The following is a 25,370-nucleotide window of genomic DNA, read 5'->3' as shown; positions in this document are numbered from 1 at the left end:
TATCGCGTTTTTCAATTATTTATTCAAAATAAATGCAACAAGTTGTTTGATTTTTTATTGTTTTGATACTAATTCTGACATTACAAGCCGAACAGGTAGACCTCTATACTTGCAATTTTTTCAAAGTTGGCCTACCTTCTCTTCATTGTACCATGCAACAACCCTTGGCAACATTGATTTGTTAAAAAATATTCTTCTGTCATGATAAAGTCATGCAATGTTTAAAATTGCTCAGAACGTGCAAGAATCTAATAGCATTGCAAATTTTAACGATATTATAAATGAAAAATCGGTTTTCGTAGTTAACAGCTTTACATTCTTGCAGTTTTGGAACAAACCAAAAATACGTACGTTGAGCCATTTTACGCGTTAAGCAAAATTAAACAACGCGTTTATACTACTAAGAGATTTAATAATTGTTGTTATATGTCCCCACTGAAAAAAAATAGTGGAAAATGTACGGCAACGGAAAATCTTGTCAACAATAATGTCACTACCAAATAACTGATGAAAATAAAATAACAAAATTAAAAGATTTGTGTGTTTGCAGATTTTTTGACATTTTTCATAGGAAATGTAACATAATTGTCCAATTGGTTTCAAGTGAAAATGGATGAAATTAGCTGTTTGACAGATTTTCAAAGCTTACACGACCAAATTCTAAAGAGAACAAAAAATCGAGGAGGTTGTTTAAAGGAAAAATAATATTTTGCAAGTTTTTTTGGAATAGGGAAATGGCTTTTTGGATAAAATGTGCAAAAGTAACAGAAACTTTCTAGTTCTGGAACACAACTACTGGTAAAATTGAAAATATTTCACTTTCCTTTTCCTTTCAAGTGTCATCCCTATTCATATTATGTTTACATTAGAGCTTTTTGTAGAATTAACCTCTTTGATGAGGATTTATTTGACGTTCGTTGGATGGAATGGGCAATTTATCGAGTTAATAAATCTAGTAAACTCAACGTGATATAACATTCATTGAAATATGTGTGAATGGTAGCACCCTAATAAGAAGTATGCAAGAATAAGCATAGAACGAAGGAAACCACAACTAACCGATTAATAGAAAATCGGCATTGAGATCCCTTGTCTCCAAACCAAAACAAAACAAAAAAATGTCATGTTGTCTGTGTGTCTGTGTTCAGTGTTTTCTCTCATCAGATTCTCAGATTCGCTAGATCTCGTCCGTCGATTGATTGATATTTAATTTTCGATTTGTTGTGTTTTTGTGCAAAAAATATACGGGTAGCAGCTATTGACAAAGATAAATGTTAAAATTTTAATAACCAAATACGCAGTAGAAGAAATCAAACGTCCGAAGGAAACATGGTTGCTGTTACAGATGATGAAGGGTAAGCAAGCGTAATGAAATACATACCAACCACCGTCCGCCGCCGCCGTCGTCGCCGTGCCCAACAAAGGAAGTGGTACTGGAGAGAATTTTCAAGTACAAAGACCAATGACCAGAACATCCATAGCATCATCATCTTCGTTGGATTTTTTTTTTCAAAACTAATGTCGCATTTCAGACCCATTGAGAAGAAGGATGAGGCATGGATGTTTTCACTCGGGTTGCAAATGATGTCGCCACTGTTATGCAATGCAAAAAAATTTTGGAGTCTCAATGCGTTCTGCCCCGCTGGTAGATTTCTGTGGAGCTATTGTTGTTGTTCTACAACATTCAAATGCACAATTGGTCAAAAATGTTTGGCAGACGACTTGCTATCAATAAATAAATATAATCAGTTATCAGCTGGTTATTGGCGTTTCGTTTGTCGCATTACGTTTTTATACGCTCTATAACAAGCGGCTACTTGCCCCCCACACCTTTCGCGTCCCACCGTATACCTTTAGATATCTTCACCCATTCAATGATTGTGTTTGTATTCTCTCGCTGCCTCTCTTAAGACGCAAGTACCATCATCTAGCGGTGGGTGGCTATTGGTAGTATAATTGGACCCTACAATAGATTTACCTCTCTGTTAAGTTTACTTCATGTATCTCTCTAGGTTCTGTATACATTCCTTCGACCATACGAATCTCATCATATCCGATGATAAAAAATGCACGTATAACTGACCTTGAACTCTAAATAATGCGATATTCTCTATCCCCCTCCCTATACCAGCTGCTAGCTATTTGTTGTTGCTATTTGCTTTCACTTGTGTATTACTTTAGTATTCTAATAATAATTTTCTCTTTTTTTCTTATTTTGCAGTACCAAAAAAGTGCCCACATTTCATATTATACGTGAGGTGTATGACAGTGCAAATGCCCATCAACGGTTCGAGGCTGAACTCGAAAAGGCCCTGGAGGCAAAAGTCGATTATATTATCATAGAACCCCCCAGACTGGGTGATGAAACTGGTCGCTGGATATCTGTGGGTAATTGTCTACACAAAACCGCTGTTGTTTCTGGTCTGGCCTCGTTGCTGTCGTCATTGATATGGCCCAGCCGGCCTGTCATAGCGGGGCCCATTTGTGCAGTATCGTTATTTTGTTCCGGCTTGTATACAGTATCATGGAATTATGATCCCTGCTGCCAGTACCAGGTATTAGTAGAAAAGCAAATTTAATATTTAATTTTATCATTTATATCACTTCATTTTGATTTCTAGAAATATGAATCCAGCAAATTAATTTCTTTAAAAATATCGGATTACAACTCCTATAGTCCCTGAGAAAATATTCCTAAAAATCTACGCTGCTTATATTCACAGTCGTTTTAAAAGTTTTTAAAAATTCGCAATTTACCTGGTAGATAGCTTAGAATAGCTTAGATATGTTCTTAGAAAACTCAATTCTACGGCTGATATGCTGAAAAGAATGTTTAACAGTCCACGTTTTTTGGTTCCATAAATCGTTAAAATTTCACGTTTAGGGACCTCTTTATCCTTGAAAATAAATTATTAAAAGGTCAACGTTTTGTGGCTCCGTTTACGTTTAGGGACCTCTTTATCCTTGAAAATAAATTATAAAAAGGTCAACGTTTTGTGGCTCCGCTGGCTCTTGAACAATATTGATGAGTTATGACCCTAAGGGCCTTTAAAAATTTGCTCTTAAAATATCCACATATGAAGCTATGATGGTCTTTTAAAAAAATATTCTCTAATCTAATCTCTAATCTACTTTTTGGGGCATATTTATGACATTATTTGTCCATAAAATCCAGGTTGTCTTGGAAATCCTGGTTTTTGCGGCTATATTTGTCCTTCAATGGTGTTTTCAAAAAAGTATTTCGAAAAATAATCCTAAATATCCTTGTTCTGTGACTGTTTGACCTTGATAAATAATCTGAAAAATCCATGTTTTCATAAATATCCTTTAAATTCCACCTTTTGTACTTTGGTATCCTTTGTGTTAGAAAAATATTCCTAGAATTAGCCTTGTGTTGAAAAATCAAGAATTCTTAGTTTGGTAGTCCTTTGAAAAATGATTGAAAATTCAAAAAAAAGTAATAAAACTGTAAGTTCGGCCGGGCCAAACTTTGAATACACTCCACCATTTGGAACGAATTTGACAATTCTCAAAACAATAAAATTTGTTAAATCTTAAAATAATTCTGTTAAAATCTTAGAAATACCAAATGTAGCTATTATATTAGGGTATGTCCATACGATGACGTGGACCTGCATAGGTAACATATGCTTATGACAAAAGCCATTACAATATTCAAATGCGAAACTTGAATAATGAATAATGTAGCTAAAGTCATCAAAATACCGAATATCGGGAGGTACCGTTATATGGGGGCTATATGAAGACGATGACCTCCACAGATAATTTTCTGTCGTAGGCTGTAGTATCCATTTCGAACTTCAAACACCAAATTTGAAACAATTCCGGTAAATAATGTCGCTAAAATTATCATAATACCGAATATCGGGAGGTACCGTTATATGGGGGCTATACCAAAAAATGGACCTACATGGCCCATTTTCAATACCAAAAGTCCTGCATACATAAGATACATTTAAGTAAAATTTTCTCAATCTACTTCATTTCGTTCGGAAGCTAGAATGATTTCCACAGACGGACATCGCTAAATCGACATAGAATTTTATGCTGATCAAAAATATATATACTGTCCAAATGTATATTTCGAGGTGTTACAAACGGAATGACAAACTTAATATACCCTTCATACTATAGTGGAGAGTTTTCATACTCGTTTAATGGCTTTGCAGTCCTTTGAGAAAAAAAACATTCATAAAAAACACGTATTGTGACATGGTTAGTCCTTGAAAAATATTTTTAAAAATACAAGTAGCTGTTATGGTTCTTAAAAAATGCTAAAACTCCACAGTTGAAGCGCATCATTGATGCTTTAAAAAAATATTCTTAGAAATTCCATATTTTATTATGAAAAAATGCCTCTTTAAAATCAACGTTGTCATTGATAAAAATATACTTAATACTCCTTGTAGTCTTTGATAGTCCACAAAATTTATTTATTTGATATTTCAAAAATATTCTTAAAACATCCACAGTTACTAATTCTTTTTCTTTCTCACCCAACAGGTTGAAAACGACGAAGAAGTTTTGAATAAACTGCCCTTAGCTGATGTCTCATCTCCTGTGATCTTGGGCTATGAGCCCAATACAAAAACCAAATATTTACAACGTAGTGTTACCCTCCTTTCCGCTGCATTCTGTGCTTGGCAAATCTGGCGATCCTACAAGTAGTCTGGCCAGACCACTAAACACAAATATTACAAAAAAGAAAAAAGCAAAATCCAGCAGTAAAAAATTCAAAATATATCCAAGAAAACGCGAGCTCATCCCTCTAAAAGAAACAAAAAGCAACAACAACACAATATTACTTCTCTGCACATTTTGTTGTAAAAACGCAGCAGCAGTAACAGCAATCCTTAATTTTTTCGTGGCATAGAAAAATTTTGAAGGCCAATACCGAAATATCTCAGTTTTATTTTATATACATATAAAGAATTATTTTCTGATTTTATTATATTTGTTAAAATATACGTATTTTTTTTTTGTTTTGCAAAGAACAGAAGAGACAGACAACACAAGAAAATGAAACGCAGAAACAAACAAACTATGAAACAATAAGTTTTTAACATTGATTATTTAGCAAGAACTTATTTTTTACAATTGCGCAGTGTTAAGGTTTACAATTGTGGACATTTTAAATGCATTTTTTAATTTATATTATAAAGTTAGTAAGACATAATTAATTAATTATTAAATACTTCTTATTTTAATTTCCAAGTTATCTTTTAAATGTTTTTGCTTTATAATTTTAGTTGATGTTTGAGTGTTCTGTCATGTCTAACCGACCTGCCCAACTGCAATTGAAGCCAGCTTCCAAAAATTTAGATATTTTGTCAATTCAAAAGCACTTTAGAAGAAACATTTTTTTTTTGATTTCAAGTATTTTTTTTTTTTTGGTTTGTAGAAGAAATTTAATTTTTCGTTCTTTTAAAAAAAATGCATTTCTGTTTCTTTTTATTAATAATGAAAATAATCCTTTTTTGTTTTTTATTCCATGTGTTTGCTGTTTTATTTTTTGGTTTTATTGAAAAAAAAAAAAAAAACAATGCTAGAATTTTCTTTATGTCTTCAATTGTGTAAGAAAGATCCTGTGTTTATACTCTGTTTTCTTTTCTTAGAATATTTTATTTTCCAACGTAAAAGAAAAACAAAGCATGGTTATTTTAGGCGATTTTGTATTAGTTGTAAACATAAATGAAACTCACTCAAAATTGTTAATAATATGTAATATAATTCTAAAGTGAAAATAAATAAAATTAAATAATATAAACGATGTAAAGGCATATATTGATTTTGGATCTAAAAGTCAGGGAAAATATTGAAAACAAGTCACGAATATAGCGACGAATATAGAAGACATAGTAGAAGTAGAATAAACAAAACAAACACTGGTCATGGAAGTGATGGTCCTTTAGACACAACCCGTTGCAACTCGCATTATGTTGCAAGCTGGTCACGACTTATGGTGTGAGTTGTTTTATTTTTGGACATGAGTCATTTGACATTAAAAGATTCAGAATAAGGTTTAGCCGTGTTTCGAGCAATTTAGGATGAAGCTTGACGAGTTGAGAGAATATAATATATACAAGGAGAGATGAAAAAACTGCAACCAACTTCAGACTGCTGTCATTTCTAAGCCACTCGACCGACAGCTGTTAAAATTATTCCAGTGACAGCTCATTATATTGTTTACAAGCGTACAAAAGCGTTTTGGTGAGAATTTTCCAGAAAAAAGTTATTCTTGATAGTTTGATTTCTTTATATTTGGCTGAGAAACCACAAGTGGCTGTCGTTAGAGTACTCCACCATTTAAATGTGAATAAATATTTTGTGTCTCGTACCATCGCTCGTTGGACGGAAGAAAACGGCCACATTAACAGAAATGTTTCGAAAAATAATGAAGCGACTTGATCGAAACCCGCGTCGCAGTGGCCGAAAAATAGCTCGTGAGCTGAACATATCACAAAATTCCATTCGGTAAATATTGAAAAATGACCATTGAAATTTCAAAAAGTGTTAGAACTTACATCGCGTTTACACCTTCACTTGGCCGAAAGTGGTGAACTGCCGAATTTGGTTTTCTCCGATGAGAAAACATTCGTTGTCCAGCAGTGTGTTTACTTGATCGTGTTTACTTGCCAAAGAGGTCAGTTAAAAATGTGCGCCTTCTGTTGGCCAACAGAACTTAAGCGCCGGCCATGGTGATGGTATGGGCCGTCATAACAGCCGATGGTCGCTCTCCGCCACCAAAATCTCCGGATACCAATCCATTGGACTATTGTGTCTGGAGTGTTTTGGAAAGCAAGGTTGTACTAAAAAATATGAAAGTGTCGATCACCCGAATGGCCAAAATACCACAGAGCACCATTCGGGCAGCATGGGACGGTTTCATTGGCCGTTTGAAGGTCATAATTCGAGCCAATGGTGACCAATTCGAACAAATCTAAACATATTCTAAAATTTGATGCTATTTTCGATATTTTTTGCTTTCATTAAATAAAATTAAAAAAAAAAAACAAATTGTGGCGTTTGACTTTATTCCATTTTTTCATCTCACCATGTATTCTGCAGATGCACGATGAATCTAGTTTACAAATGGTCACAGGTGAACTGACTTCTTCACCTTTATATCTATAATTTTAGAGCATACCTTTAGGCGTTCCCTATAACTTTTTAATCTAAATAAAAAATTTGTTAACTAGCCTTTAGGTCATCTAGCTGTATCGTAGACTAATAAATATATAGACATCGAAAAGTTAGTTTTGTCTTTTTATCCAGGTGGCTCTCAGCATGTTTTGCATAGTTCGACCCGTATGTTTTCGATGTCTTCAAGTAATGTACAACTATATCTTATTATAGAATAGTCTTTATCTGCCAAATATTCTAAAGTTTTTGTTATTTTTAACATTTTAGAATTGAGTGATTTTAATATTTTCACTCATACCCCTGAATCGATGTAGGCCACATCTGGTGGTTCTCTTTTTTTCTTCGTCATCATAAAACCATGGCTTTATGGGTATTCTCATTCTGACGGGTAGGTTTAAATTGTCAACACCTTTCTGACTTCATTTTTTTATTCTTGGTACCTAACCGAATTGAGACGTTATTATGATTGCTATTAATACTCATTTTAAATCATAAGATGATTCGTATCACATTTCAAAATGTTTAGCATTTCTAATCTTCAGTTTTATGGTTTGTTTTTCAATTGCAATCATATGGTTCATTTGGCGCTGCGGTTATGTGGTTTCATTTGGCTGGTTCCATGTGATATTTATGGAAATGAGGTGGTAGAAAAGATGGATGTTTTTAAAGTATTGAAAGAGGATGGATTTAAAATTGCATTTAAGTATTGCATAGACACTAAGGTGTGAGGTGAGGTAGAGTCTTATATAATATGGAAAATTTAGCAAAACTCGTAAATTTTTACAGGTTGTGGTACAGAGTACTTGTAAAATTTAAATGTAAACAAGTAAAAAAGCAGCTAAGTTCGGCTAGGCCGAATTTTTAATACACTCTCCCAATTTGGAGGATCTTAAATAATTTATACATATTCCTTTGAAAATACCACTTTATTGAAAACCGAATTGAGACGTTATTATGATTGGTATTAATAATCATTTTAAATCATAAGATGATTCGTATCACATTTCCAAATGTTCAAATACCAAACAAATCCGGTGAATAATACCGCTAAAATCATCAAAATACCGAATATCGGGAGGTACCGTTATATGGGGGCTATACCAAAACGTGGACCTACATGGATCAAAAGTCCTGCATACATAATATACATTTGAGTAAAATTTTATCAACCTACTTCATTTAGTTCGGAAGTTTAGAGTGATTTCTAACATGTATATTTCGAGGTGCTACAAACGGAATGGCAAACTTAATATACTCTCCATACTATGGTGGAGGGTATAAATAAATGTTATAATAACTATAATAGCACGAAGCCACCTTTCCTATTTATATAATGTTGTAATACAATGGAGAATGCCTTTTATATATTCTAAACTTCCCTCCCTCAAATCAATCTTTCTTACTAGACTCTTGAGCTATTAATGTTTTGTCGAACACACCTAATACATTTACATATATCATCTACTCAAAAAAATCCTTGGTCGTATTTTAAAATTGTAACACATTTGCAAATAGACCTGACAACTCTACGGCCAGCAGCGGCAGAACAAAGATGGTGGTCATTATGATGAGTGGCTTTGTTTACCAAACAAAAATTATCACACAGATTGGCTGCGGCTTTGCCTGTGACATGAATGTCAACATAAAACGCCATTCTGCCATTCTCAATGGGAATGCTGTACCAAAACATACATAGGCATAATTATTATGTTCTCAATGTACCGGCAGAGCATCAGTACAGTAGCAGTATTTTAAAAACTAATTTTGTTTTAATTCTCCTCTCATTTGAAAAAAGAAAAAAAAAATAGAAATACTCCTTGTTTTGTTTTTACAAAGTGATCTCTCCTCCAAAACTCTCACTCTCTCTCGTTCTCTTTGTAACTATCAGTTTTTTGTTTACGGCTTCTTATCTTTACGACCGTGTAGCGAAATTGCCAATAAGTTTGATCCATCCATGGGTTTGACCACGCTTTGTCATGTCATCGGTACATACATATAAAAATACAAAAGCGTTATTTATTATGACTTCAAATTACGTTACTTTATTTGTTCTTATTTACTCTCAGAAATTAAAAAATTGTAAAATATGTCGAATATAAGATGAAGCGAAAAGAGAGAATGAGATCAAATTCAAAGACAACAAAGATTTTTGAAATATGAGTTGGTTGAAGTTCTGTACTCAAATTAGAGGATACGAGGTTGAGCTATTACAAATTTGGCATCGAATAAGAAATAAATTGAGCCCCACACATATTCAGAAAAACTTACAATATAACGACCTGGACATGGTTGGTGTATTTTATACATCATATTAGAGGTAAATAAATAGTACTGATATATAGTGAACCGATTCCGACAAAATATGGCATTCCTATGTGCCGACAAAGTATTGCTCTGTTCCAAAACCTGCAAGAATCTACTAATTTTGCAATTTTTTGGATATTATAAAAGGAAAATCGGTTATAGTAGTAAAAACTTGTACATTTTAGCATTTCTGGAACAGACCAATTATTGTTCTAGAGGGCATTATACAGTATTGTGGGACTTAAATATGGTTATGGTCCCAACGCCAGACTTATATTCCTTTCGGCCCGGGGGGACTTATTGAATATAGAAATTTCTGTTGTTGATTATTTTTAATATTTTGCAATAGTTTAAATGAAATAGCAATATTCAATGTTAAACTCCAGATACAAATTATTTTTAGTCGAATCAGTTAAGATATTTATTTGCAGCTTCGAAAGTAGGGCGGTACAATTGTGTGGCGCCCAAATCAAAATGTGAATCTTAGACTTCGATATCCCAAAAGTACAGTGGGGGAGAGACAGAGAGAAAGATAGAGAGAGCGAGGAAAGAGAGCAAAATAGACAGTTGAATTACTGGGATTTTGCAAATTTCGACTGAAAAATTTTTCTCAGTAAGAATTATGTGAAAATATTTAAACATTTAAGGAAATAATTATTATTTGTTTATACCATTTACTGAATAAATTTTTTACTATAACAATCTTTTGATAAATATTTGCAATGTTTTTACTTGAGAGAGAAACTTTTCTCCGCAAGAGTATCTCTTAAGCTGGAAATACATAAAGCACTTATCTGGCTGGCTTAAGTCATCAGCTGGCTTCTTCAGAAATGAACAAAGGAGCCTAGGGCCAAAATCGAACTAATTCAATCTAAAACTCCTTTGTTCCTCTACGAAGAAGCCAGCCGATGACTTAAGCCAGCCAAATATGCGCTTTATTTATTTCCACCTTTCTTTTTTCATTTTAGTACTCAAAATGTACAATTTGTTAAATATCATTTGTTCTTGGACAAAATATCCAAACAAACCTTCATACATCGGACTAAAGTCGCATTAAAGTCTTCAAAATATTTCGTTTTGAAGTTTGCCGATGAACATATTGGTTTAACCCTTGTACAATGGTTCCACATCCAATTTTTCTGAACAAAACAATTTGAATGTCTTTTAATAATATCAAGTAAAAAAGCAGCTAAATGGGGCCGACCCGAACTTTTAATACCCTCCACCCTTTGGAAGGAACTTGCAAAATGTTAATAAAATTTCGTTTCCTTTTGTTAATAAAATTTACGAAGGCGTAGACCTGCATACTCAAATTTTTGTCATTGGCTGTAGTACACATTACGAACTTTAAATACGAAATTTGAAACAATTCCAGTCTATAATGTCTCAAATACCATAAAAATATCGTGTGTTGGGAGGTATCGTTATATACGGACTATACGAAGGCGTTGACCTGCAAAAGTTTTTTTGTCCCATTTTTTTTAGTACCCATTAACATCTTCTAATACGAAGTTTGAAACGATTCCGGTCTATAATCATCAAAATACCGAATATTTAGTTATACCGTTATATGGGGGCTATACGAAAATATGGACCGACACTTGCGAAATTAACCTGTCTACTGACAAAATACACATTAGGTCTGATATGAGTATTTGTGGGAGTTACAAACGCAATGACGAAGTTGATTAAAAAAAATTGAAACCAAGAGTGACATCAATATCAAATTTATGGATTCAAGTTCTACCCATTCACTCAAAGTTAAATTATGTACATTTTGGTACTTTTCGAACAATTATAGTACGCATTCCCAAATGTACTTACTTATCTCGAAAGTATATACCAACAGTAGCCTACAATCATATGTCAGAGTTCCAACAATATCCTAAGATCAAATCCCAAATTTATTACCATATTTTTCGTAAAATTATGCCTAAAACCACCGCCTTCTCTCCACCTTATACACAAACAGTGACCTCGATACTAACTTTCAGAATTACATATCAATCTCAACTCTAAGCTGCACAAACCTCCTCTTTATCTCAATTCCAAAAACTCAATACCAACCAACTCAATACCAACAGATACTTCAATATCAAATTTGCAGATTAAAGACCTATCCCTTCACCAAACACCAAATTTAATAGTATATAGTACTTTTCCTACATTTATAGCACATATTTGAAAAACCACCTCCATATCTCAATCCCAGATGCTAACAGTGACCACAATATCAAATTTCGGGATTCCAGCTCTATCCCTTCTCCCAATACCCAAATAAGTGCCATGTAGTACTTTTCGTACAATTATGGTACACATTTCCAAAACCTCCTACATCTCTCAATAGATACCAACATAGACCTAAATATCAAACTTGCGGATTCCAGCCCTATCCCTTCACCCTATACCATATTTAGTACCACTTTGTACTTTTCGAACAATAATAGCAATAATAGCAGACATTTCCAAAACCACGTCCATATCTCAAACCCAGAGACCACAATATCAAATTTGTCGATCCCTCTCAAAGTTCAAAAAAAGCATCCCACTCTCAAAGCTCAAACACACTCTCATTCCAAAAGTATTCAATTATAAGTACTTCTCGTACCTTTTTGCATGAATTTCCAAAAACCCAGCCCTACCACACACCTACGCCACCAAGACTGAACTTCGTGCAAAATTTCAAGATTCCAGCTCCATCCGTTTCACCTGGACTATTTTTCATCTTTTAGCATCAAAATGATGCTAAAACCCCCGAAATGTCAATATTTAAGGAGTTATGAGCATTTTAAAATTGACTATTTTTCTTCTTTAAGTATCTGCAATCAAAATGATGCCAAAAACCCCGAAATGTCAATATTTAAGGAGTTATGAGCATTTTAAAATTGGCTATTTTTCCTCTTTAAATATCTGCAATTAAAATGATGCTAAAACCCCCGAAATGTCAATATTTAAGGAGTTATGAGCATTTTAAAATTGGCTATTTTCCCTCTTTAAATATCTGCAATCAAAATGATGCTAAAAACCCCGAAATGTCAATATTTAAGGAGTTATGAGCATTTTAAAATTGGCTATTTTTCCTCTTTAAATATCTGCAATCAAAATGATGCTAAAAACCCCGAAATGTCAATATTTAAGGAGTTATGAGCATTTTAAAATTGGCTATTTTTCTTCTTTAAGAAACTGCAATCAAAATTATGCTAAAAACCTCGAAATGTCAATATTTAAGGAGTTATGAGCATTTTAAAATTGGCTATTTTTCCTCTTTAAGTATCTGCAATCAAAATGATGCCAAAAACCCCGAAATGTCAATATTTAAGGAGTTATGAGCATTTTTAAATTGGCTATTTTTCCTCTTTAAATATCTGCAATCAAAATGATGCTAAAAACCCCGAAATGTCAATATTTAAGGAGTTATGAGCATTTTAAAATTGGCTATTTTTTCTTCTTTAAGTATCTGCAATCAAAATGATGCCAAAAACCCCGAAATGTCAATATTTAAGGAGTTATGAGCATTTTAAAATTGGCTATTTTTCCTCTTTAAATATCTGCAATCAAAATTATGCAAAAAAACCCGAAATGTCAATATTTACGGAGTTATGAGCATTTTAAAATTGGCTATTTTTTCTTCTTTAAGTATCTGCAATCAAAATGATGCCAAAAACCCCGAAATGTCAATATTTAAGGAGTTATGAGCATTTTAAAATTGGCTATTTTTCCTCTTTAAATATCTGCAATTAAAATGATGCTAAAACCCCCGAAATGTCAATATTTAAGGAGTTATGAGCATTTTAAAATTGGCTATTTTTTCTCTTTAAATATCTGCAATCAAAATGATGCCAAAAAACCCGAAATGTCAATATTTACGGAGTTATGAGCATTTTAAAATTGGCTATTTTTCCTCTTTAAGTAGTAATAATCAGTAATTTCAGTTCTGAACAGATTACGCCCAAGATACTTGCGGATGAAATATACTTTCTATAGTCATGAGGCTTGAATGGTCTCTCTCCTGTAATGTTTTGAAATATGCTAAAAATTATAAAGATAGCGATTTTTCATATGTTCATCATAGATTAAAGAATCACGGAATCTTAACCCGGCGTTTCAATGAGTTTAATATTTGTCCCGATCAAATTTTATATCTATAACCTCTTTAACCATTTTTCCATACCTGTCGTATATAATACAATCACATTTATCACCATCCGCATTGTAGTTAAGTATTCCATCAGACATTTATTGAGGTATTGCTTTAATATTTGCCAGTCAAGGCGATAACCTTGACAGATGTTGTTAAAAAATCCATTAAAGATTACTCAATTTAAAATTTATTTTTAGTATCAAAATGAGTGAAATGAAAATAAAATTATTCTTCCCGAAGAGTACAGCTACTCTAGACACATCATTTTCCAACCGTTTCTAAACCACCCTCGTATCTAAGGCCTATTTACAAGGAAATGATATTTACATAAAGCGCACTTGTTTATTTTCATACATATTAACGTACATACCTACATGCAGATCTATTTGATCTCTCAAATATGCCACTTACCGCTAGAGAGGGAAAGGGCACCGATGGCCGACAATGCAACAGAAAGAGTATGCGAAATGGAGAACGATGGACGGTTGGGTGGACTGACGGCAAGAGGAGGTACAGAATGATCTGTCAGCAGTATTGATTGCATTTTTTTTTTGTATTTTTGTTGTAAAAGGAACACCCAAAACAAAACAAAAGTCGAACCCACGCTTTATCATAAACGTTCTATCAACAACAACAAGTGAGCTTCGTCGTCGTCAATACGCCACTCTTCTCATAAAACTGGCAGCGGCAGAAGTCTAGCAGGCAGGCAGACAGGCCGGGCATGAGGAAGAAATGCATTAAATAGACCTCAATTTCATGGCGAGAATTCAGTCCAGTGAAGATTGTGATTTGAAAAGAACGAAAAAAGAATCGGTATTGAAATTTGCATTACGTGTTGGGGGGCAGCAAAATTTCAATTGAATTTCTTTTTTTCAAATTACCAACTTTCTTGTAGTTGTTGTATTTTTACTCTTTCCTGTAACAACAACACACATTTGTATTCGTGTTTAGAAAATGGTAAATGTCAGTTCAGCACGATACCCAACAAATCACATCACATTTGTGATTGAAAATCACCAACCTTTTGCCAAGGATGGACTGCATTAACAATTAAGTCAGTGTTTGTATTGAATGTGAGAATTAATGTGCATCCTCTTGGATACCACAAACGAAAATTGCACAGTGAAGAGTCCAAGTCCAAGGAAATTTGTGCCGAAATAAGAAAGTGATTATTACTTGGAGAAAAAAAATTAAAATAAAAGTGAAGAAGTAATTTACATCCAAAAAGATAATACCATAGAAGCAATGAACCCCAGAGATAACAGTAACAGCACGCGAGGTAAGCAAAACAAAATCCATAAAGACGATTAAAAGTTGTAATTCTCCATATGTGGATATTGGATAAAAAATAAACAACTCGGTATTCAAGTTGAAGATCTCGCATATCTCCCCGGCAATGTTAATGCATCCTTTGTTGGGTTTCGCGGAAACTAGAATAAAAAGCAGGAAAAAGGTGCGTTTAGTTTGTGGCCTGTATGAATCCTCCTATACTCCACCTGGTGGAAAGGAAGCAAATTGATTAAAAAATTCAGTTAAATTCTGTAATAAGTTGACATTACCAAACAGTGGATCTGATCATGTTTTGCTGAGATAAACATATTTATACCCTACACCTCATAGTCGTAAGGATATTATGGTTTTGTGCATTTGTTTGTAACAGGGAGAAGGAAGTGGGATAGACCCATAGTTACTTCTGAGGATATTCATCGAATCACTTTCTGTGTCGATTCATGCATGTCAGTCCGTCCGTCCGCCCATGTATTCTTGTAAACAAAATGCAGGTCGCATTTATTATCCGATTAAGATGAATTATTGGAAATAATATTTTCTTGGCCCAAGGACGAACCCTACTGAAATTGGTGATAATCGGATCTGATTTCGATATAGCTCCCATGTACACCAAATGATACATCTGACCGAATTCAGTCTAATTTGGAAAAAAAAGACCCCATATAATGGTACCTCCCTATTTTCGGTATTTTTGTGATTTAAGCGACATTATTCACCGGAATTGTTTGAAATTTGTTATTTGAAGTTCGTAATGGATGCTACAGCCTATGACACAAAATTGTCTGTGCAGGTCCACGTCTTAGTAAAGCCGCCATAAATAAAATAGTAACTCCCTTTTTTCGGTATTTTTATGATTTAAGCGACATTATTCACCGGAATTGTTTCAAATTTGGTATTTGAAGTTCGTAATGGATACTACAGCCTATGACATTAAATTATCTGTGCAGGTCCAAGTATTCGTATAGACCCCATGTAATGGTACCTCCCTATTTTCGGTATTTTTGTGATTTAAGCGACATTATTCACCGGAATTGTTTGAAATTTGTTATTTGAAGTTCGTAATGGATGCTACAGCCTATGACAGAAAATTGTCTGTGCAGGTCCGCGTCTTCGTATAGCCCCCATATAAAGGTAACTCACGATATTAGGTATTTTTATGATTTTAGCGATATTATTCTCCGGAATTGTTTCAAATTTGATATTTGAAGTTGGTAATGGAATGAAAGCAAAAATTGTCGGAACTAGCATTAACTTTTAGAATGAATTTAGATTTGTTCGAATTAGTCACGTTTGGCAAGAATTATGGCCTTCAAACGGCCAATGAAACCGTCACACGTTGTCCGAATGTTGCTCTGCGGTATTTTTGCCCATTCCCGCGAAGCGCTTGCTTGAGGTGATCGACACTTTGGTATTTTTTAGTGCCAACCTTGCTTTCCAAAATGCTCCAGACGCAATAGTCCAACGAATTGGTATCCGGAGATTTTGGTGGCCATTGTGCGCTGGAAATGAAGCCATTCTTGGGTGGCGGGTTGCTGAGTCCTTTTGGAATGTCCAAGGTCTGCGGCGAAATGTTTGCGTGCCCAAGGCTTTAACACACCCTCCAGAATATTTTCGCGATAATATTTGGCATTTATTCTGATGCAACGGTCGATTAATACGAGCAGAGAGCGAACATCGGCTGTTATGGCGGTCCACACCATCACCATGGACGGCGCTTGAGTTCTGGTGGACAACCGAAGGTTCACATTTCCAGCTGACCTCTTTGGGAAGTAAACACGATCATTTTGTTTGTTTACAAACTGCTGGACAACGAATGTTTTCTCATCGGAGACGGAGAAAACCAAATTCGGAAGTTCACCACTTTCGGCCAAGCGGAGCAACTTTTTAGCTCTTTTGAGTCTATTTCCTATCCGTTGCGGTGTAAGTTCTTGCACTTCTTGAGATTTCAAAAAGTTCATTTTTCAATATTTGCCGAATAGAATATATCGATATGTCACGAGCCATTTTTGGCCACTGCGACGCGAGTTTCGATCAATTCGCTTCTTTATTTTTCGAACCATTTCTGCTGATGTTGCTGTTTTCTTCCGTCCACTTCCTTGATGTCGGGCTACGCTACAAGTATCACGGCAATGAGCGATGAAACGAGACACAAAAGATTTATTCACATTTAAATGCTGGAGTGCTCTAACGATAGCGACTTGTGGTTTTCTAGCCAAACATAAAGAAATCACACTATCACGCTTAAATTCCATCACGAATAATGTTTTTTCTGGAAAATTCTCAATAAAATGCTTTTGTACACTTGTAAACAATATAATGAGCTGTCACTGGAATAATTTTAACCGCTGTCGGACGAGTGACTTAGAAATGACAGCAGTCTAAAATTGGTTGCAGTTTTTTTTTATCTCATCCTGTATATGTCACTGTTGGTGACTGTGGTGGAAATTTGGTGGTGGTTTTGAAAATCTGTACTATAATTGTACTAAATGGTCCTAAAATTTGTAATCAGGGAAATGAAAGTGCTGAAATCCTGAAATTAAATATTAATGTCACTGTTGGTATCTGAGGTTGAGATATGGAGGTTGTTTTGAAAATGGGTACTAAATTTGGATAGAGGTAAGATCCTAAAATTTGATATGTATGTCACTTTTGATGTCTATAGTTGAGAGAAGATGGTGGTTTTTGAAATGCGTGCTTTGAAATTACGTAAAGTGCAAATTCCTTCGAAATGTTGGTATAGAGATATAATTTGGAAGCGAGAGCACTATTTAGTGTCTAGGGTGGAGAGAACATAGACGTGCGTAGTATATAACAAGTAAAAAAGCTGTAAGTTCGGCCGGGCCAAACTTTTAATACCCTCCACCATTTGGTAAAAATTTGGAAATTTCCAAAAAAAAAAAAGAAAAAAAAATAATAATAAAATCCGTTAAAAATTCTGTTAAAATCTTAAAAATACCGAATGCTTATACGACGACGTGGACCTGCATAGGCAACTTTTGTCATAAGTTATTACAATATTTAAATGCGAAACTTGAAGAAAAATCTGTTTATAATGTAGCTAAAATCATCAAAATACCGAATATGGGGGGTACCGTTATATGGGGGCTATACGTAGACGTGGACCTGCACAGACAATTTTCTGGCATGGGCTGAAATATCCATTACGAACTTCACATGCGAAATTTGAAACAATCCCGGTAAATCATCAAAATGCCGAATATCGGGGGGTACGGTATATGGGGGCTATATGAAGACGTGGACCTACATGACCCATTTTCTGTTTTATGCTGCAGTATCTTTCACGAACTTCAAATACCAAATTTGAAAATGCGATCAAATACCAAATTCACATGCGAAATTTGTATCAATTCCGCTAAATAATGTCGCTAAAATCATCAAAATACCGAATATGGGGGGTACCGTTATATGGGGACTATATGAAGACGTGGACCTACATGGCTCATTTTTTGACTTAGGATGTAGTATCTATTACGAACATCAAATACCAAATTTGAAACGATTCCGGTAAACAATGTCGCTAAAATCATCAAAATACCGAATATCGGGAGGTACCGTTATATGGGGGCTAGACGAAGACGTGGACCTGCACAAAAAATTTCCTGTCTTACGCTGTAGTATCCCTTAAGAACTTCAAATGCCAAATTTGAAACAATTCCGGTGAATAATGTCGCTAAAATCATCAAAATACCGAATATCGGGAGGTACCGTTTAATGGGGGCTTTATGATAACTAGGACCTACATGGCCCATTTACGAACTTAACCTGCCTACTGGCAAAATATACATGTGTGCAAAATTTTAGCCTTCTATCTCAATTTGTTCGAAAGATAGCGTGATTACAACAGACAGACGGACAGACAGACAGACACACAGACAGACAGACGGACATGGCTAAATCGTCTTAGAATTTTACGCTGATCAAGAATATATATACTTTGTTGGGTCTGACATGAGTGTTTCGAGGAGTTACAAACGGAATGACAAAATTAATATACCCTCCATAGTTTGGTGGAGGGTATAAAAAGTATGGTAATAAATTTGGGGTTGGGTCTTCGGATAGAGCTGGTATTCTGAAATTTGATATGGTGGCCACTGTTGGTATATAGTTTTGAGAGAAGGAGGTGGATTTGGAATTAGTTACAAAATGTCTTAACATTTTTGAGTCAAAACTTTTCCAAAAAACGCGTTCCACGATTGTTTTTTCGAAACTAGGTTTTGGTATGACATCGATATAATGTTATCGCAGCGGACTGGGTCCCCAAACTTATTATATTTAGAAGGAAGCATTTTTCTAACTCCTGTTATTGTACCAAGGGAAGTATGCATATTTGAATATGAAATTCCGAAACCTATAACTTATCTCGCCAATATATGTCTGTAGTGGAAATGATGCCAAAATGCAAACAATGTAGCTTTAGTATTTTCGTCTGCTGTTTATTTGAGCAGACATCGACTTAATCGGTCACTCAACTCTTTTTCATATGCATGTAGATGTCAAATAAAACATTTTAATGGTGCCTTTATCTCCATATATTCGCTCTGCAGAAGTTCCACTGTTTACATACCCCCGCTAATAAATGTAGTTGTACATGGCCATTGCAAAATTTATATATTTTTTGCTTCCAACAACATCCCTACATGATTTATCTTGCTGAAAATTGAGATCCACAGATAAGACACCTCAAGATATTCGGTTAGGCGTTTGTTTTTATCTCCGGACCTTATCAAATGTCTACAAAGCTACTCGTTATTTTTATTATTATTTTTTATTTTTGCCCCCGTACATTTATTTTGTGAAACGCATTTCATTACAACACATCGCCAACAACAACAACACTTACAAATACCATAATTAAAGGCAAAAAAAAAAAAAATGCCAATCTTGCTTAGCAATGCCGGTGTGGGGCTCTTCATTTGGAAATTGCAGTCGGACCATGATGTCACTTACCCTTTGTATCACCTTTACAACTGGTGCCGAGATCTTCTACAGCAGCTGATGCATTTGTTATTAGCTTTGAATTTATTAAATTTGATTTCAAAACGTTCTATCTTCAAAGGTTCCAAATATGGCGGCAAATCGTATGGATCGTTGGATGCCAACAGTACCGTTATATTGATCGAAGCTGATGAGAGTACGCCTCTGTTGGTGGATCGCAGCTGGGCATTGCAGGGTAATGGTGATGGCAATAATAACCAAAATATCAACTTCAATAACAACAACAACAACAACAACGATGGAAATGGCAATAAGGACAAGGATGATGGCCAACCGGAAAATGTGTCCTTGTGGTCATACGGAAGTAAGGATAGCCAAACTTCCGGCCATAGCACCAAATCCTTTCGCAGCCATTTTTGGGAATTGAAAGTGTTAATGTTTGCCCTATTGCTAATCTTTGGACTTGGTATTGCCATCTATTTGCTAATAATAGAATGTAAGTTTTGAGTAATTGTAGTGTTGTTGAATAAAGTATTGTATGATTGAGTAGATTTTTTGAAAAAAATATATATATTTAGTAGATTGTATATGGAGTCCCAATAGAAGGTCAAAGTGAAGACCATTTGATGGTCAAATTAAATACCAATAGATGGTGTTCTATGTACAATAACTCTGTAGAAGGTTTTGGAGGTTTTAATGAACTGGAAAAGTTCATCCATTTATGTAAGATCAATTTAAGGTCATCCATCTAGGAGAGGCTACATGGTTTTCCTTGCTTTCTTTCTGTGCTGGTAGAGGGTCTTCCTTCTGTAGAATACGTGTAGAATTTGTTGTGTCTTGAATATCTTTTGGAGATCTTCTATGTATGGATAGGTTCTAAAAAGTTATCTTCGATGAAAGTTCACTTGAAATACTGTAAAAAGTATGGAATATTTTTTCTGTTTTCTATCTATGAAAGATGGGTACACAGACAGAAGGTCACAGACAGAAGATTTGTAGAAGGTCTTCTACATATAAAACAGAAAACTGTATGTATCGAAGACCTATGGAGAATCGACCATACAGAGATGACCTTTCTGGATGGCCAACAGAACGTTGTTTTCTATACACAGAGGACCTGCAGAGGATGTACTAATAGAAGGTCTCCTATGTAAACATAAGCATAGACTGATGAATATATAGACAACGGAAAGTTAGTTTTGTCTTTTTATGCTCCTACTCTGGAACAGTTTTATAATGTCAAGTATCCTTTTATTTTTGACATTTTTAAGATTTTCGAATTGAGTGGCTTCAATATTTTCACTTAAACCCCTGAAATGACATAGACAACATCTGCTGATCCGGATTTTTTTTCGATGACAAAGGATAAGAGCTTTTATTATACCCTCCACCATAATATGGAGGGTATATTAACTTTGTCATTCCGTTTGTAACTCCTCGAAATACTCATGTCAGACACAACAAAGTATATATATTCTTGATCAGCGTAAAATTCTAAGTCGATTTAGCGATGTCCGTCTGTCTATCTGCCTGTCTGTCTGTCCGTCTGTCTGTTGTAATCACGCTATCTTTCGAACGAATTGAGATAGAAGGCTAAAATTTTGCACACCTGTTTATTTTTCCAGTAGGCAGGTTAAGTTCGGAAATGGGTCATGTAGGTCCACGTTTTCATATAGCCCCCATATAACGGTACCTCCCGATATTCGGTATTTTGATGATTTTAGCGACATTATTCACCGGAATCGTTTCAACTTTGGTATTTCAAGTTCGAAATGGATACTACAGCCTATGACAGAAAATTATCTGGGCAGGTCCACGTCTTCATATAGCCCCCATATAACGGTACCTCCCTATATTTGGTATTTTGATGATTTTTGCGGCATTATTCACCGGAATTGTTTCAAATTTGGTATTTGAGATTCGTGATGGATACTACAGCCTATAACAGAAAATTATCTGTGCAGGTCCACGTCTCCGTATAGCCCCCATATAACGGTACCCCCCATATTCGGTATTTTGGTGATTTTAGCGCTTTATTCACTAAAATTTTTTCAAATTACGCATTTAGAGTTCGTAATGGAAACTCCAGTCTGTGACAGAAAATTGTCTATGCAGGTCCAGGTCTTCGTATAAGCTCAATATACCAGTACCTCCCTATATTCGGTATTTTGATGAGTTTAGGTACAATTCTCACCGAAGTTATTTGAAATGTCGTATTTGAAGTTCGTAATGGATGCTACAGAATATGACAAAAAATTGTCTACGCAGGTTCAGGTCTTCGCACAGCTCCGATATAACGGTACCTCCCTATATTCTATACTTTGATGATTTTAGCTACATTATTCGCGTTTATTTCAAGTTCCGAATTTGAATTCGGTAATAACTTATGACAAATAATGCCAAATAATGCCTGTGTGGGTCCACGTCGTATAGGCACCAATATAACGGCAATATTCGTATTTCTAAAATTTTACCAAAATTTTTTCAGGATTTTATTTCTAAATTCGTTCCAAATGGTGGAGGGTATTCAAAGTTCGGCCCGGCCGAACTTACTGCTTTTAATTTGTTTGTTTATATATTAGGTTCTTTCGTTAACTTTCCCAATAAAATTTACTCAATAAGAAGTTTGAAAATATATTACTTTAAAGAGAGAGTGAGAGTGTGAGAGAGAGAGAGAGAAAGAAAATTGCAACAAGTAAACGAACAGCATCGTGCAAAACATTTGTAATATTACAGGTGATAAAAGAGAACTTGGCTTAGTGTGCACAAAGATACCGTCTATAATAAATAACTACTATTCCTGCATCTCCAATTAATATAGGCATGGGCAAAGGTGTTACACGGATGAACATTTTTTCTTTTACTTTTTTTTCCTATTGGAAAAGTAGGGAATGTTAACTTTATCATTCTGTTTTTAACTTCCCTAAATATACGTCGTAGACCCCATACAGTATATATATTCATAATATATTCGTAATCCGCGTCCGTCTGTCGGTCTGTTGAAATCGTTATACAACCCACATAATTTGACGAAGAGCTTAAAAATTAGGCAGAATAATTTTATTGTGTCTAGGATGGTTGGAGTTGAAAATGAGATAGATTGGTCCACGTTTTGTTATAGCCGCATATAACGGTACCTACCGATATTCGGTATTTTGATGATTTTTGTCACATTTTTTATTTGATTTGTCTAAAAATTGGTTTTTGTTGGTCTTAATGGGCTCTAGCTTCGGTGGCGAAAAATTGTATGTGTATAGGTCCACTTTTTGGTGTAAACCCCATATAAGAATTCTTCCCGATATTCGGTATTTTGATGATTTTCATCACATTTTGTCACGGATATGTCTAAAAATTGGTATTTGTAGGTCATAATGGTTTCTAGCTCCGGTGGTGGAACATTGTATGTATAGTTCCACGTTTTTGTATAGCCCCATATAACGGTACCTCCCGATATTTGGTAGTTTGATGACTTTTTTTTCCAAATTTATACGGATTTGTGTAAAAATTGATATTTGTAGGTCATAATAGGTTCTTGTTCAAGTGAGAGAAGATTGAATATCTAGGTCCATATTTTCCTACAGCGCACATATAACGGTACCCACCGATATTCGGAATTTTTATAATCCTAGTAACATTTACCCCCGACATTTTTAAATTTTCAAAATTTCGCATTTAAGACTCGCTATACATAAGAATTGTTGTAATATCAATTTATCTATATAGGCACCCATTTTGTTATGGCCCATATAACGGCCTCACGCACTCTATGGTTATTAACTGCATTATCCAAACGGTTTTACAGGTATATGAAGTTTAAAATGGAACACGCTTGAATTCAGATACTTTTATATAAAAATGTTTCCTTTACCCAAAGTTGGAGGGTATAAAAATTTCGGCCCGGCCGAACTTTTTTTTTTCATTTGTTATTTTTTGCGTGCTTCTTTTCTTTTTTTGCTGTTGCTGTAACATTGTTATTTCTTGACAAAACAGCTGATTGCTTGCAAGTTTTTACAGGGTCTCCGTCTGTTTACTGTTCAGAGTTTTCTTGCAAAAGAGAATAAAATCAGCAAAAGAGAATAAAAATCAGTAGGAATTGCTTGACAATTTCTGCAGGATAGGTAACCAGACACACCCATTGTGTATGTGAGAAACTTTTTTGCTGTCATCAAAACAGCTGTTTTCCGTTGGCAAAAGTGGTTGCCATAGGTTTTGAAAATGTATTTTTTCCTTTGGGGGAAAATTACCGATAAAAACCATTATTAGATGTGCAAAAAAACAATATATATAGGTGTTATATTCTGTTTAGAAGTGCATTAAAATTCTATATAAATCTTTAAAATATAATAAGCCCTGAAAATCATAAATTAATAGTATTAGTTTATTTTTTCCAGCACGATTTCCATTAATAACATTTTCCTTGGACTTGGTACATCATGATGTCTGGAGTTTGAAACAATTGCCAATGGGTCATAGATTAAGTTCAAATGATGTTGATAGTGTGGTAATCACACAAACCGGAAGCCAACGCTGTGATAATATACATCAATGCATACCGCTGTTGCAACAATTGCAGGTAAGAATTCTCCATAAATGTTTTAAATTTAAAAAAATATTTAAATATCACATTTTAAATATTTGTTCTATATTTTCAGGAAGAACACTCCCAAAGGGTCCGCGAAGAGTTGCCATATAATTTCCTAATTGGCAACGAGGGTGTGGCGTTTGATGTTCGTGGATGGAATCATGAAAGTGGCTTGCAGGATGTTGATAAGCCTCATACATTAGTCATAGGATTTATAGGTAAGAGATATTTAAAATATGAAAGAGAAATTAAAAACAAAAATTAATTGAATTTATTATTTTAGGAAATTTTGATAATTCACCACCATCTCTGGGCCTGCTGCATACGTTAAGATGTCTTCTAATCGAATCCGTTAAACGTCGTAAACTACAAAAGTCTTATCAGGTCATAGGCCTGAGCAAATTTTGTCCCGACTGTCATTATGATGGTCCCAAAACTAAATAGTGGCGAATAATTTGTAAATGTCCACACGGTTCCTCAGGATACACTTTTTACACAGAGTACAAACACATTTCATGCATGTTGTTTTTTAAACAAGTCATGTTTAAAGCTATTAATTTTTAAATTATTTTAAGAAAATAAAATGGGGAAAAAAGAACTGCCATATATGTAAATCAAATTTTTGTTAAAATTTTGAAAATAAATTTTTGTTATATTAAATTGTGTTTTTTTTTTGCTAATTTTCACTCGGAATCGAAACCTGCTCTCGAGCGGGTTTGCTTGAAAAGTGTGAGTTTTTTACGGAGTCTACTCCTCACTGTTTTGTTTTGTGTGGGAGTACGTACGAGTCTCTTCTGTTTGAAAAATTAGAGTGGTAACAGAATCGCTCAAAATAGAGCAAGAGTTTGCTCTGTGAGTGAAAATGAGCAGAAACAGTTATTTGTTTTCAGATTTGTATGTGCGTGTAACAGCAAACGGGTTTTTATATTATGT

General features: G+C 34.6%; 2 protein-coding genes and 1 long non-coding RNA gene across 4 annotated transcripts; all 3 read left to right on the top strand.

The window, feature by feature from the left end:
* The first annotated feature begins 1,115 nt into the window (after nt 1-1,115).
* LOC131801017 (transmembrane protein 11 homolog, mitochondrial-like) lies at nt 1,116-5,791 on the top strand. Its single transcript, XM_059118942.1, has 3 exons — nt 1,116-1,355; nt 2,222-2,555; nt 4,525-5,791. Exons 1-3 carry the CDS (start codon nt 1,330-1,332, stop codon nt 4,687-4,689), a joined length of 525 nt encoding a protein of 174 aa, XP_058974925.1. The 5' UTR covers nt 1,116-1,329; the 3' UTR covers nt 4,690-5,791.
* LOC131801018 (uncharacterized) lies at nt 2,562-4,496 on the top strand. The gene is made up of 3 exons (XR_009341665.1): nt 2,562-2,853; nt 2,885-2,919; nt 2,986-4,496. It is a non-coding gene; the product is annotated as an uncharacterized LOC131801018 (long non-coding RNA).
* An 8,482-nt stretch (nt 5,792-14,273) lies between the features above and the next one.
* LOC101889758 (peptidoglycan-recognition protein LD) lies at nt 14,274-25,033 on the top strand. Of its 2 annotated transcripts, none has more exons than XM_059118941.1 (5): nt 14,274-14,888; nt 19,977-20,351; nt 24,247-24,428; nt 24,508-24,655; nt 24,721-25,029. In XM_059118941.1, the coding sequence occupies exons 1-5, from the start codon at nt 14,855-14,857 to the stop codon at nt 24,879-24,881; spliced, it is 900 nt and encodes a 299-aa protein (XP_058974924.1). In that variant the 5' UTR covers nt 14,274-14,854; the 3' UTR covers nt 24,882-25,029. The 2 variants fall into 2 exon arrangements, with proteins under 2 accessions (XP_058974924.1, XP_058974923.1); XM_059118940.1 differs by lacking the exon at nt 14,274-14,888 and adding an exon at nt 19,737-19,890 and having other exon boundaries at nt 24,721-25,033.
* The last annotated feature ends 337 nt before the right edge of the window (nt 25,034-25,370 follow it).

This window comes from Musca domestica, unplaced genomic scaffold (genome assembly GCF_030504385.1).
Source record: "Musca domestica strain aabys unplaced genomic scaffold, Musca_domestica.polishedcontigs.V.1.1 138, whole genome shotgun sequence".
Lineage (NCBI taxonomy): Eukaryota > Metazoa > Arthropoda > Insecta > Diptera > Muscidae > Musca > Musca domestica.
The sequence above is the reverse complement of the archived record's forward strand: the minus strand, read 5'-3'. Positions and strand labels throughout refer to the sequence as shown.